The following is a 14,791-nucleotide window of genomic DNA, read 5'->3' as shown; positions in this document are numbered from 1 at the left end:
TTAAAGTCTATGGCAACTAAATTATTCTAGTTTCTCTTGAACAAGAACCACACAAGAATATTAAACGAGGACTTTCTAGCACTGAAACTAGTTTCGATCCACAATTTCACTGAAGACTGGGAAATACAACTTTTAATTGAAGATGATGACTTCCTGCAACAGAGGAAAGTCCCAATTAAGTTGTTTTATTAACCGCAGAGCGCAACAATAAATTGGAGAACTCAGAAAGTTTTGACAAGGTCGGCTAGAAACGATAAATATACTTTTAAAATAAAAAAAACTGGTTTTTATATGAACCGATTCTTTGTTTTAACGATGATGGGCAATATTGAATATATCAATAGAAAGCGTTAAAAGAAATAGCTTTGGTCAGTAGTCAGTTGCCCACCAAGCTTACAGAACTGTGCATGGGGTCTACTTAAATTATATTGTGGATTCTTTAGTATTAAACATGTGGCTTGCTAACCATGCCAGCTTTAATTCAGTAGGCCTACCATAAATATTAATTGAGTGGGGAAATATTTGGCAATGGTGATAATTGAAGAATCGCAACTATTAATATGTTTAGAAGCTCGATGTAGTAATAAATATAAAAAATATTCCAAACTAACTGGCCACAAAAAAGAGGAAACTGTAATCAAACTTGAAAAAGATAGTTCGAATATTACGTTAATGTTAAGATTTTAGGATGAACTGTATTTAGCTGTATCTACGACAACTAAGAACAATATACTCGTAATAATTATATTCTAATTTCTATCGCAATTTACTAGAGAAACAGCCACAACAAACAGAGGAGCTATTGCACTTATATAGGCTTGGAACATCGATAACGTATCAGTGTTTGTCACAGTGATAACAGCTATTACCAGCGTGACTGGGTTCTGGAGCATTACCATCGTTCACTATTAATGAACAGTATTGACGCAGCTCCATGTCAACATTGCCTCTTTCTTTATACAAACAGAATCATGGTGTTCTGGAGCATTACCATCATTCACTATTAATGAACAGTATTGACGCAGCTCCATGTCAACATTGCCTCTTTCTTTATACAAACAGAATCATGGTGTTCTGGAGCATTACCATCATTCACTATTAATGAACAGTATTGACGCAGCTCCATGTCAACATTGCCTCTTTCTTTATACAAACAGAATCATGGTGTTCTGGAGCATTACCATCGTTCACTATTAATGAACAGTAATGATACAGCTCCACGTCAACATAGCCTCCTTTCTTATGCAAACAAAAGTCATTGTGTTCTGGAGCAGTACCATCGTTCAAATGTTAATTTACGATTATTTACACTGCCCCACATCAACATTGCCTCCTTCCTTATGCAGAGTGCTTGTGTTCTGGAGCAGTACTGGAGTATACCATCGTTCGCAATTACTGAACAAGTACTGACACAGCTCCACGTCAACATTGCCTCGTTCCTTATACAATCAGAGTCATTGTGTTCTGGAGCATTACCATCGTTCACTGTTACTGAACAACGTATTGATTATTTCACTGTTACACAGCTCCACGTGAACATTGCCTCGTTCCTTATACAATCAGAGTCATTGTGTTCTAGAGCATTACGATCGTTCACTGCTACTGAACAAGACAGTATTGACACTGTTCCACGTGAATATTGCCTCGTTCCTTATACAATCAGAGTCATTCTGTTCTGGAGCATTACCATCGTTCACTGTTACTGAACAAGTATTGACACAGTTCCACGTGAACATTGCCTCGTTCCTTATACAATCAGAGTCATTGTGTTCTGGAGCATTACCATCGTTCACTGTTACTGAACAATGTATTGATTATTTCACTGTTACACAGCTCCACGTCAACATTGCCTCGTTCCTTATACAATCAGAGCCATTGTGTTCTGGAGCATTACGATCGTTCACTGCTACTGATCAAGACAGTATTGACACAGTTTCACGTGAACATTGCCTCGTTCCTTATACAATCAGAGTCATTGTGTTCAGGAGCATTACAATCGTTCACTGTTACTGAACAACGTATTGATTATTTCACTGTTACACAGCTCCACGTCAACATTGCCTCGTTCCTTATACAATCAGAGTCATTGTGTTCTGGAGCATTACCATCGTTCATTGTTACTGAACAACGTATTGATTATTTCACTGTTACACAGCTCCACGTCAACATTGCCTCGTTCCTTATACAATCAGTCATTCTTTTCTGGAGCATTACGATCGTTCACTGTTACTGAACAAGTATTGACACAGTTCCACGTGAACATTGCCTCGTTCCTTATACAATCAAAGTCATTGTGTTCTGGAGCATTGCCATCGTTCACTGTTACTGAACAACGTATTGATTATTTCACTGTTACACAGCTCCACGTCAACATTGCCTCGTTCCTTATACAATCAGTCATTCTTTTCTGGAGCATTACGATCGTTCACTGTTACTGAACAAGTATTGACACAGTTCCACGTGAACATTGCCTCGTTCCTTATACAATCAGAGTCATTGTGTTCTGGAGCATTGCCATCGTTCACTGTTACTGAACAACGTATTGATTATTTCACTGTTACACAGCTCCACGTCAACATTGCCTCGTTCCTTATACAATCAGTCATTCTTTTCTGGAGCATTACCATCGTTCACTATTAATGAACAGTATTGACGCAGCTCCATGTCAACATTGCCTCTTTCTTTATACAAACAGAATCATGGTGTTCTGGAGCATTACCATCATTCACTATTAATGAACAGTATTGACGCAGCTCCATGTCAACATTGCCTCTTTCTTTATACAAACAGAATCATGGTGTTCTGGAGCATTACCATCATTCACTATTAATGAACAGTATTGACGCAGCTCCATGTCAACATTGCCTCTTTCTTTATACAAACAGAATCATGGTGTTCTGGAGCATTACCATCGTTCACTGTTACTGAACAATGTATTGATTATTTCACTGTTACACAGCTCCACGTCAACATTGCCTCGTTCCTTATACAATCAGAGCCATTGTGTTCTGGAGCATTACGATCGTTCACTGCTACTGATCAAGACAGTATTGACACAGTTTCACGTGAACATTGCCTCGTTCCTTATACAATCAGAGTCATTGTGTTCTGGAGCATTACAATCGTTCACTGTTACTGAACAACGTATTGATTATTTCACTGTTACACAGCTCCACGTCAACATTGCCTCGTTCCTTATACAATCAGAGTCATTGTGTTCTGGAGCATTACGATCGTTCACTGCTACTGATCAAGACAGTATTGACACAGTTTCACGTGAACATTGCCTCGTTCCTTATACAATCAGAGTCATTGTGTTCTGGAGCATTACAATCGTTCACTGTTACTGAACAACGTATTGATTATTTCACTGTTACACAGCTCCACGTCAACATTGCCTCGTTCCTTATACAATCAGAGTCATTGTGTTCTGGAGCATTACCATCGTTCACTGTTACTGAACAACGTATTGATTATTTCACTGTTACACAGCTCCACGTCAACATTGCCTCGTTCCTTATACAATCAGTCATTCTTTTCTGGAGCATTACGATCGTTCACTGTTACTGAACAAGTATTGACACAGTTCCACGTGAACATTGCCTCGTTCCTTATACAATCAGAGTCATTGTGTTCTGGAGCATTGCCATCGTTCACTGTTACTGAACAACGTATTGATTATTTCACTGTTACACAGCTCCACGTCAACATTGCCTCGTTCCTTATACAATCAGAGTCATTGTGTTCTGGAGCATTACGATCGTTCACTGTTACTGAACAAGTATTGACACAGTTCCACGTGAACATTGCCTCTTTCCTTATGCAATCAGTCTTTCTGATCTGCAGCATTACCATCGTCCAACTGTCACTGTACGAGTATTAACCCACATCAACATTGCCTCCTTTCTTATGCAAACTTGTGTTCTGGAGTAGTACCATCTTTCAAATGTTACTTTACGATTATTTACACTGTCCCACATCAACACTGCCTCCTTTCTTATGCAAACTTGTGTTCTGGAGTAGTACCATCTTTCAAATGTTACTTTACGTTTATTTACACTGTCCCACATCAACACTGCCCCCTTTCTTATGCAAACTTGTGTTCTGGAGTAGTACCATATTTCAAATGTTACTTTACGATTATTTACACTGTCCCACATCAACATTGCCTTCTTCCTTATGCAAACAGACTCATTGTGTTGGGGGACAGTACCATCGTTCAACTGTTACAGTACGAGCATTGACACTGTCCCTCATCAACGTTTTCTCCTTATTTACGCAAAAGTGATTGTGTTCTGGAATCTAGTATAATTTTAAAATCAAGGCTTTAAGCTTTCGTCGCTTATTTCATGGATATTAAGGTATGAGAGTAATTTGATTTTGAACAAGAATAACATATTCTCAACATTTGTAATTAAAATTTTAGTAATGCTTTGTTAGTGTGAAATACTCCAACATATGTTGTTTAAACCCTTAACATCTATTTTAATTTGGACCTCTGAATAACTACCCTGTCTTCTGATATAAATGCAATATTCCCAGGCTATAAGATAGTGGACATAACAAACATTTTTTCTTATTTGTCATTTTTCGATTGGCACTGCTTGAATTTAAATATAAAGTGTGCATTAATTTGTTGTTTAGATGTTGTTATAACGAGTATTGTTTATTGATGTATTCCCAATATAATACTTTCGAAATTAAAATATAACATAACTTTATTTGAATACCACAAAACCGGCATGTAAACAACATGACAATCAAATAATAGCGGCGACTCTACTAGCAAGTTTTCTACCATTCGCTTAGAAATGGCTGTGCGTCAAGGAACATATATTAGCATACATTACAGAAATATCTCCTCAATGCTAATTTATCCCGTTATACACATAAATCCCTTCACTCGTAAACTGTGTAGCTGGAATTAATAGTTGTATCTAACAGCACGATATAACCAGCAACTAACTCATGTTGTGGTGCTACTAAGAAAATTGTAGAACAGCGTATAACACACGTGCTTTCTCTATACTGTGAAACATCACGTTATTTCGGACAATACTACAGTATATAGTAGTACGCTCAATGATAATTTATCCCGTTATACACATAAATCCCTTCACTCGTAAACTGTGTAGCTGGAATTAATAGTTGTATCTAACAGCACGATATAACCAGCAACTAACTGATGTAGTGGTGCTACTAAGAAAATTGTAGAACAGCGTATAACACACGTGCTTTCTCTATACTGTGAAACATCACGTTATTTCGGACAATACTACAGTATATAGTAGTACGCTCAATGATAATTTATCCCGTTATACACATAAATCCCTTCACTCGTAAACTGTGTAGCTGGAATTAATAGTTGTATCTAACAGCACGATATAACTAGCAACTAACTCATGTTGTGGTGCTACTAAGAAAATTGTAGAACAGCGTATAACACACGTGCTTTCTCTATACTGTGAAACATCACGTTATTTCGGACAATACTACAGTATATAGTAGTACGCTCAATGATAATTTATCCCGTTATACACATAAATCCCTTCACTCGTAAACTGTGTAGCTGGAATTAATAGTTGTATCTAACAGCACGATATAACCAGCAACTAACTCATGTAGTGGTGCTACTAAGAAAATTGTAGAACAGCGTATAACACACGTGCTTTCTCTATACTGTGAAACATCACGTTATTTCGGACAATACTACAGTAGTAGTACGCTCAATGATAATTTATTAAAATCCCTTCACTCGTAAACTGTGTAGCTGGAATTAATAGTTGTATCTAACAGCACGATATAACTAGCAACTAACTCATGTTGTGGTGCTACTGAGAAAATTGTAGAACAGCGTATAACACACGTGCTTTCTCTATACTGTGAAACATCACGTTATTTCGGACAATACTACAGTATATAGTAGTACGCTCAATGATAATTTATCCCGTTATACACATAAATCCCTTCACTCGTAAACTGTGTAGCTGGAATTAATAGTTGTATCTAACAGCACGATATAACTAGCAACTAACTCATGTTGTGGTGCTACTGAGAAAATTGTAGAACAGCGTATAACACACGTGCTTTCTCTATACTGTGAAACATCACGTTATTTCGGACAATACTACAGTATATAGTAGTACGCTCAATGATAATTTATCCCGTTATACACATAAATCCCTTCACTCGTAAACTGTGTAGCTGGAATTAATAGTTGTATCTAACAGCACGATATAACTAGCAACTAACTCATGTTGTGGTGCTACTGAGAAAATTGTAGAACAGCGTATAACACACGTGCTTTCTCTATACTGTGAAACATCACGTTATTTCGGACAATACTACAGTATATAGTAGTACGCTCAATGATAATTTATCCCGTTATACACATAAATCCCTTCACTCGTAAACTGTGTAGCTGGAATTAATAGTTGTATCTAACAGCACGATATAACCAGCAACTAACTCATGTTGTGGTGCTACTAAGAAAATTGTAGAACAGCGTATAACACACGTGCTTTCTCTATACTGTGAAACATCACGTTATTTCGGACAATACTACAGTATATAGTAGTACGCTCAATGATAATTTATCCCGTTATACACATAAATCCCTTCACTCGTAAACTGTGTAGCTGGAATTAATAGTTGTATCTAACAGCACGATATAACCAGCAACTAACTCATGTTGTGGTGCTACTAAGAAAATTGTAGAACAGCGTATAACACACGTGCTTTCTCTATACTGTGAAACATCACGTTATTTCGGTCAATACTACAGTATATAGTAGTGCGCTCAATGAAAGAAGTGGATGCGAACTTTGCGCAAATATGTAACCCATAATCCTGAATAGAAACTATCACAAATTCTAACTTAAACACATACAGTATTCAAAAACAAACAGACATAAGACATTTAACTGAGGTCAATGGTAGTTTGAACTAGAACTGGTCGTATAATTGCGCTGTATAGTAGTTCAACTAATAATTTTGTTGTAATGGCGTGTAAGTCTTTTAAGACGAATACAAACTATGTAACAGGTGAGAGAAGTCTAGTCTTGTTTCTAGGCAAGATGGAGTTTATCCAGTTTCACTGCTTAACAGCTCGGTTACTACTACTCAGTAATGGCAACTAAGGTAGTCCTACTGTGTGTTACATGGATTCTTAACCACGGAGATTCTGATCTTGACGATATTGGTAGGCTGTTTCAAAACGGTTTTCAATATCTATCCAATCCTCACGCCAACCACAGCTGTTCTGGCCAACTTTACATGGAGTCTTGTAAAATTCAGAAGTAGTAAGTCAAAGTAAGAGCCAATGCGGAAGTTAAAGGGAAAGGAAGTTCATTTTTGTACATAATGCACCATATAATCAAATCGTCCTAAAATGCACCCACGACAAACATTTTTAAGAGATGTTTTTAATAACTAGTCTGTTTTTGAACATGTGTAGGGAACTTGAACATGATGTTTGGGTACGAATATGTGGTTATCACACTAGTTAGCTAGTTTTTTTAAATATCTCGTGCAACAGAACATGTGATTATGTTCATATTAATTAGTACAAACATATTGTTGTCAAAAGGTCTGTCTACTTCTCAAATGCTTTTTTCGGAGTGGGTCGGCCCCAAACGTATGGAGAAAACTAATTTTATTACACTATACTCGTGACTCATATATCACATAGAAACTGGGTTTGTCACACAGTTATATATCATTTATCTGATTTCACATGGATTCTTAAACACGTAAATAATTAGCCACAATACTACAGTCAAAAGTCAATCTGACATCATAAACAAACGACCAAAATCATATTGTTTCTACACGAAGAACTCTAATAATGTAGTCTATCTACCAGAACAACTAATCGAGACTCTCGTATGCATCCTAAATTTGAATATTATACCAGAGAGAGCTGAATGTATTAACTTCTCACTTCTGTTCTACTAACTATTTAAAATAGGCTAGCTGAAATTAATGGTGCGCAACGTGCCTACCATTGCACTAATATGAGTATAACAAACTAATCCTAAATGCCTCTTAGGAATCAGAAGATAAATGCTTCGTTTTTAATTTTGTATAATTGCTCGATTTCGTGCACAGTTTATTCAAATGGCAGTGTAGAGGAGTGACAGCGAAGCGAGTGAACAATAATCAAATCACCATGGCAGTGGAATATAGTCTATTGTTGTTAGTCGCACAATATGTCCTCGTTTCCCGTTCCGGCTCTACGAGATGGCTACTACCTGATCTGAAAACATCTAGCGACATCATGTTGCAATGTTACAATCATACTGTTCTACTATACAGTATTTAAGTTTTTGTAGCTACTATTAAGAGAAGAAATATTACGTCCAGTGGCGTATTTCAATTTTTGCCGCCCATGGGCTAGCAGCTATCTGCCACTCCTTGTTTGTTTCATGTACTACAACGTAGAGGTATAAACAACATAATAAGTTGAAACAATTTAATCTTGTTATCTTTGTTAACATTTTATAAATGATAGTAATATATTTTAGTTTACCAATACTGTAATATGATTAGTTTTCAATAAATAAGAACATTTTACAATTATAAACTAACTAATGTATTTGAGTCGTAAATCTGCAAGTTGGCAAGTAAAATGTCCGAAAATGATCTATCCGCTGAACAGTTTGATGCAAGGATCCTTAAAAAAGTTTCAATTTCATATCAACATAGACATATACGTCTTGAACTCCGTAACAGGTAACAGTTTATAGGCTAGACAATAAAAATACTTTTTGGACATTCTTGCTTCACTAATTTTTATAGTGGTCAGTTAGTATCTCTCTGTCCGTTTCTTCTTTTCCTCTTTTTTTAAAAAAATGTGAAATTGAAAAATCAAGCTCAGCTCATCGTATACAGCTTTTATATTTTCACTTTATTTAGATAAGGTGTCTAATATTGCATAAAAAGTGTTTATTTTAAAGTTCTCTCTGCTTAGAAGTGTTATCTCACTTTCTCCGGTCTCATTTCTCCAGTCTCATCAGGTTGGAGCTTTCGAGGCCTCTTTTTCTTGACTTCATCTTCATTATATACAAATTTTCGACTTTGGCAGAGCTCCACTTTCCTAAATATAAGAAAATATACTACTTATATATTCTGATAGTGATCCTTACATTTGTGCTACTGTTGTCGATCTCAGATGATGACAGCTTTTTACAAGTAATATTAAATCTGTTGAGTAGATCTCCCCACATAATTGATAAAAATGCAGTTTCCAATCTTTGAAGTTTGCAAAGGTAGCTAGCTACCAGCTTCAATTCGAGTTGTTACCTTTTCTGTTTCGCCATTGGAAATATTTTTGAGTGCCTCCATTACTTCTTTCCAATCTTCATTCAATGTATTGATAGCGTCATCTCTCGCTGACCAACGTGTGTTTGATAGACTTTTTAGATTGAAGTTGTGTTTCTTTATCCGCGTATCAACGGAAACTACACTACTTCTGCCACCCTATACAGTACAGGCTAACGTTGACAGTCTAACTCTAATATTTTGTATACTACAGTGCAGTACATCGGCCTTGACATACACGCCCTTAATTTTAAAATATTCTAAATTGAATTGTTTCCATATATTATTAAAACCTTCGCCACCCCCGAAATGTTGCCGCCCTGCGATACAGCCCCTATAGTCCCCCCCCTAAATACGCCACTGATTATATCTTAACGTTTTAGTAAATACTTTAAACTTTCTATTTAATGCCATAAATAGTATTTATTACATTTTAAACCATAATTAACACGTACAAAAAGCTCTGAACTAGGCGTTGTAGTTTAAATTAGTAAAACTCTATATTAATAAACATTTTAGAATTCACTTTTTCCACCTCCAAAACAATAATAAACAATTGAAGAAACATATAGGCTAGTTTAAAATTCAGGTGAATTAGTAAACTAATTTTCTTATACCAAATAAAAAAAAAACAAACATACAGGACCCGTGACCAGTGGGGACTCTGTGGGTACTTTCACTCTTAGTCGTCAGTCCACTGCTTGCTTACAGGCACAGTGGACACTGTCCTGCCCCGGCCGCTTTCCCGCGCGATTGCGGAGGCAGTGGCTGTGAAAGCAGACAGAAACAAGCGGCGGCGGCGGTCGATGAACCATCAACGTCAAGCAGGTAGTGGTCAGATCCGACAAGCGGTTCCGTTCAAGGAGTCCGTTCTTGCTTCACTTTACTTTCGATCTGTTGTTAATGACGAAATGTTTCAGGCAGTAGACATTTTATTTAACCTCGGGGCTTCCTGGCATTCTAAGAATACAACATAACTCTGAAGTCCATCGGAAGCAATCAAAATTCTATCTTAAAATATTGTTTAGTTGAATAGTACAAGACACATCATTGCAAACTTGGTAGTTTGGCTTTATTATTGATTAATAATGTAAAGAGATCGCAATTAGTTATTTTTATAATAGTTTTATTGCAAGAAACTAATATTCTATACTGATGCAAATAACAGTCTATTTGCCTCACAGACTTGTAATAATAATAAGTTAAGTCTCGGACTATCTTCATTATTCATATGTTACATACTGTAAAAATTCACATTCATCAGAACTCAGCCATTTGTTATTTTGACTAGTTACAAAGTTCGTACTTCTAATGTAAAAATAACTCTTCGCATTTTTTGTCCTCCAGAAAAGATTATATAATCAATCTTGGCAAAATCAACTATGGAACAAAAAATATTAACATCGGAGTAAACTACATTGATAAATATTCACTTTTTACCATATTTTCTTGGTCGTGAGAAGAATGCACACACTGTCATCGGAAATATAATTGACTCAAACCAGAAATGCTGTAGGCTACAGGTGCAAAACCTACGGAATTGCGTTCGACGCCGCAGGTAGGCTAACTGCTAGTATATGAATATGAAACAGTACAATTACTAGGTTAATAACAATATTTTAAACATTTGGCAACCTATTATTTCATAACAATTTACTTGAGCCAGCTATAGTTGAAATATGTACTGTACGCAAAATAACGTTTAATCAGTTCATAATAAGTAACTGTTAAAGCAATGGATTCTTACTAAAAATGGTATCAAGATATTTAAAATTCCATTTTAGTTATGAGTGCGTGCATATTAACTTTATCAAGAATAGTTATAGTATTTGTGACAGAATGGAACTAACATGTAGTCTGTCAGTATTATTAGTATTTTTTTTATTTATGGACATCATTTATTTTTGTATATTCGTATAATCCATCGACTCAGACTTTTACAAAGTCGGCACTTACATAAATAAATGGTTCAGAACTACATCATCATTCATATAAACCACTTGTCAAATTATCAAGCCTATAGAATTTGTTGAAATTATTTGAAATCCACACAAAGAAGATTGATTAGCCTATATGATAAAACAAAGTGTGAAGGTTTTCGCAATCTTTTAAAACGCTACAATTACTAAGATTTTCTACGAATTCTCTAAGAAAAGATAAAGTCTTACGACAGAAGCAGAACCTACGTAGATCGAAATAAGATAATTTATCTAATACCTCAAATCTTACGTACTATGCAGACTTTTAAAAACCATAATGGTAATGTTTCTTGGTGAGTAATGGGGTTCGTACAAAGTGACATAGACATAGGTGTGGTTACAACTGCAGTTTCCACTGTTTATGTGAATGAAACAACTGTCATCAGCATATTGTTTAAAACACTGCCAAGACGTCCTGCGAAAAATTCAGTATCCTCCTAGCTAACCTTGCACATGTAGAGCCCGGAAGATGAAATGGAGGACGTGAACAGTCTTGTATTTAATCGCTAGTACTGAAAGTGGTATTTTCCGGTACGCGATCGTGTTGTCTGTACGAGGCAATGCCGAGTGTGGAAATTTGGTATAGGACCGGGAAAACACTTTAGGTACGGTTTATAAACTTTTAATCGCAACGTAATTCCAATGTAACGTATAAATAATTTTCACGCGTTTACTCCGGTTTGCGCAGTAATATATTCCACAAAAACGACATCAATGATATTTATAATGTCTTATAGTTAACTCAACTAAATTAATAAGAACAGTTGATTTCAAGTACATCACTACTCCCTATATTATTAGCTGTTAAACAAGAGATAATTTAATAACGGGCAAAGTAAGCGTTCGGGCTGTTGTCTACTGAGTTCTTAATCAACTAATGAAGTCAATAGCTGATTGGTTATAATATCCTCACTCATCAACTTCAGCTTTTCTTTATGATGGTTACACCTTTTATTAATAATACAATTATTTTAATTACTATTCCCCTTCTGTCGTCTTCCAAATAAGAACTATTTAAAAAAAAAAAAAAAAAAAAAAAAAAAAAAAAAAAAAAAAAAAACATTTTATATTAAGTTGTTCACCAATATCAGTTTTGTAATAACAGTTTTTTTTTAATTTACAGGTGTTTCCTACTTATATCTTAATATTACAAATAAATACCATTAAATATATTGGAGGTATCCAAATGATTTTAAATAGAAATGTTTAAAATTTGTAAAATATTAATGTTAAATTTTGAATTGAATTATGTTTGTAATGTTATGTTCCGTGAATCCACTCTGTAGAATACTGTGGACAACAAACATTGTTTCAGTTTTCTTTTGAATGATTTGCCATTGATTTCAAATTTAATACTTCATAACCTATATTCAACGGTTTTTGTGAACTAAACTTCAAGACAGCTCCAGTTATTAATTTAAATGCGTATCGTAGAATGACCAAAAACATTATTTATATCTTCCTTTTCTCCAGGGAAGGTACCCTATCTTAAAAGACTAACATTAATGCAAGAATTTACCCAATCAAATAGTGATTGCACCATTCTAAGATGGATAGATAATCAGTAAACTAATTAAATCTCAGATTGATATGTAACTGTCACATATTGAAACGCGGCGGACATCCAGGCTTGATATCGCAACCTCTTATCGGTGACGGATATAATAGGATTATTGTGAAATTCAGCCTCCACTCGATTCTGCCTATTGCAATTGCAGCATTGTTTATAAATGAGTACCGGTAGTGAAATGTTACATGGCTAGTGATGAAACCGTGTGGGTCTTTTTTTTACTTAAAAGGGAATTTCAGAAGGTTTTTGAATAACGTGGGCTACTAATCTTATAAAAACATTTATCGTGAACGTTTGAAAATAAATAATTATATGATATCATTACTTCATATTTATAACATATCCACAAATTACATCTTACATGCTTGATAAAACAAAATAAACGGCAAAAATGTATTCAAAAAGTAATAATAATATCTTTATTGTAACAATACAATTACAAATACAAAAGTAAACTAAACGTACAAGGTATATTGAATTATAATGCTAATTTACTGAGAGGGCTCAAACACAAACATAGGAGTTTAAGTATACTTAGAACACAGTAAAGAATAATGTTGATTGACGCTAATAAGATGGGAGTTGCACAATATAAATATATATATATATATATATATATATATATATATATATATATATATATATATATCGATTTTCCATGTTTTAAGGCAATTACTTCGAATAATAGAACCATGTTTTTGCACGTTTGACAGATCTCTCTCTCACTGTAACTAATTCTAAGTCTCTATAGGATATATAATAATAACCTCTGTAAAGAGTACTTGCATATATGGGGAGTTCTTTTTTACTTTTACTGTCTCAATATAAAAATCGTTGATTAATTATTTTCTTGGTTGGTTTTCATATTTTCCTTCTCTACAAAAGATAGCCTATGTAAAGATTTCGTATTTTTTAATGTAACAAAATTGTTGAAAGCCTTAAATTTTAAGTATTTTGCAATGTCTAAATTGTCTAAATACTTATTAATTTATGTTATGGATAACAAGTAAATGAATAAATAAAATGGTGTAACATAAGAAAAGTACCGACTAAGAAATAATATTGTTTGTCGTCGAATATGAGAATAAAATAACATTTTTTAAAATTATCAATTTATAAATGTTTAAAAACAAAGAAAAACATAATTATTCTAACAATGGAGTTTTATTTTCTTGCTTTAACATTGGGAAGTCAAGTATATTACAAAAAGAATCAACTCACCTCTTCGGCGGGAAAATCATAACACTCGGAAATCTTTTGGTAGAGTTCCTTCACGTTCGAGAATCCCGAGATGAGGCCCGTGGGGCTGCCTTGGGCCTGTTGGCAGTGGAAGACAAGTTTCGGCTTATGTTCGGTAGCCATGGCCACGTCCCCTGGACTCCTCACAACCCCATTGACTTGCTGAGGGGAGGACTTGGGAGGCGGCAGGTCGTGCTGCTGATGTACCCCGCCGTTACTGAGGTTATCCTTCAGCAACTTCTTACTGCTGAAGAGCGGCATGCTGAGTCGGCATGGGCAGGCCTGGTACTGACGACGCTGTAGCGGCACACTTTTATCTTATCGTAGATAAGCGGTATACTTGAAGATAAGCCAAACACATTATCTAGTGTGCCACCTTACCGCGAGAACACGCGTTATCTAATCGCTGAGAACCTGAGAACTTATAAACTAGTCAAAATACGAATATTGCGATTCAATAATTAGTCTTAAGTAAAAGTTGTTGATTTCTCTAGTTTTCAAATTTTAATTCGAATTGAATTTCTTGTGACCGAGTCGCGTTTTGCCGCCTGACACTAGAAACAATACTTTGATTAAACTAACAGCTGAAAGGATAAACATCAACACAGACACTGGGCTCGAGACAGAAGACAAGTAAACCGAAGTCAGGATGAGAATTGAGGATTGGAGGTGCTGCAGTAGC

The 14,791-nt window shown here is 35.3% G+C and overlaps 1 protein-coding gene across 1 annotated transcript in view; it reads right to left on the bottom strand.

Moving 5' to 3' along the window:
- LOC124367996 (PDZ domain-containing protein GIPC1) overlaps positions 1 to 14,791 on the bottom strand; it is a 53,490-nt gene extending 38,699 nt beyond the window's left edge. The window contains exon 1 of the mRNA XM_046825264.1: positions 14,092 to 14,791. Coding sequence (XP_046681220.1) covers positions 14,092 to 14,370 — 279 coding nt within the window. The 5' untranslated portion in view covers positions 14,371 to 14,791. The remainder of the gene's footprint in view (positions 1 to 14,091) is intronic.

The sequence above is a fragment of the Homalodisca vitripennis genome, chromosome 1 (assembly GCF_021130785.1).
Source record: "Homalodisca vitripennis isolate AUS2020 chromosome 1, UT_GWSS_2.1, whole genome shotgun sequence".
In the NCBI taxonomy this organism is placed as follows: domain Eukaryota; kingdom Metazoa; phylum Arthropoda; class Insecta; order Hemiptera; family Cicadellidae; genus Homalodisca; species Homalodisca vitripennis.
This window is presented reverse-complemented; position numbering and strand designations above follow the sequence as displayed.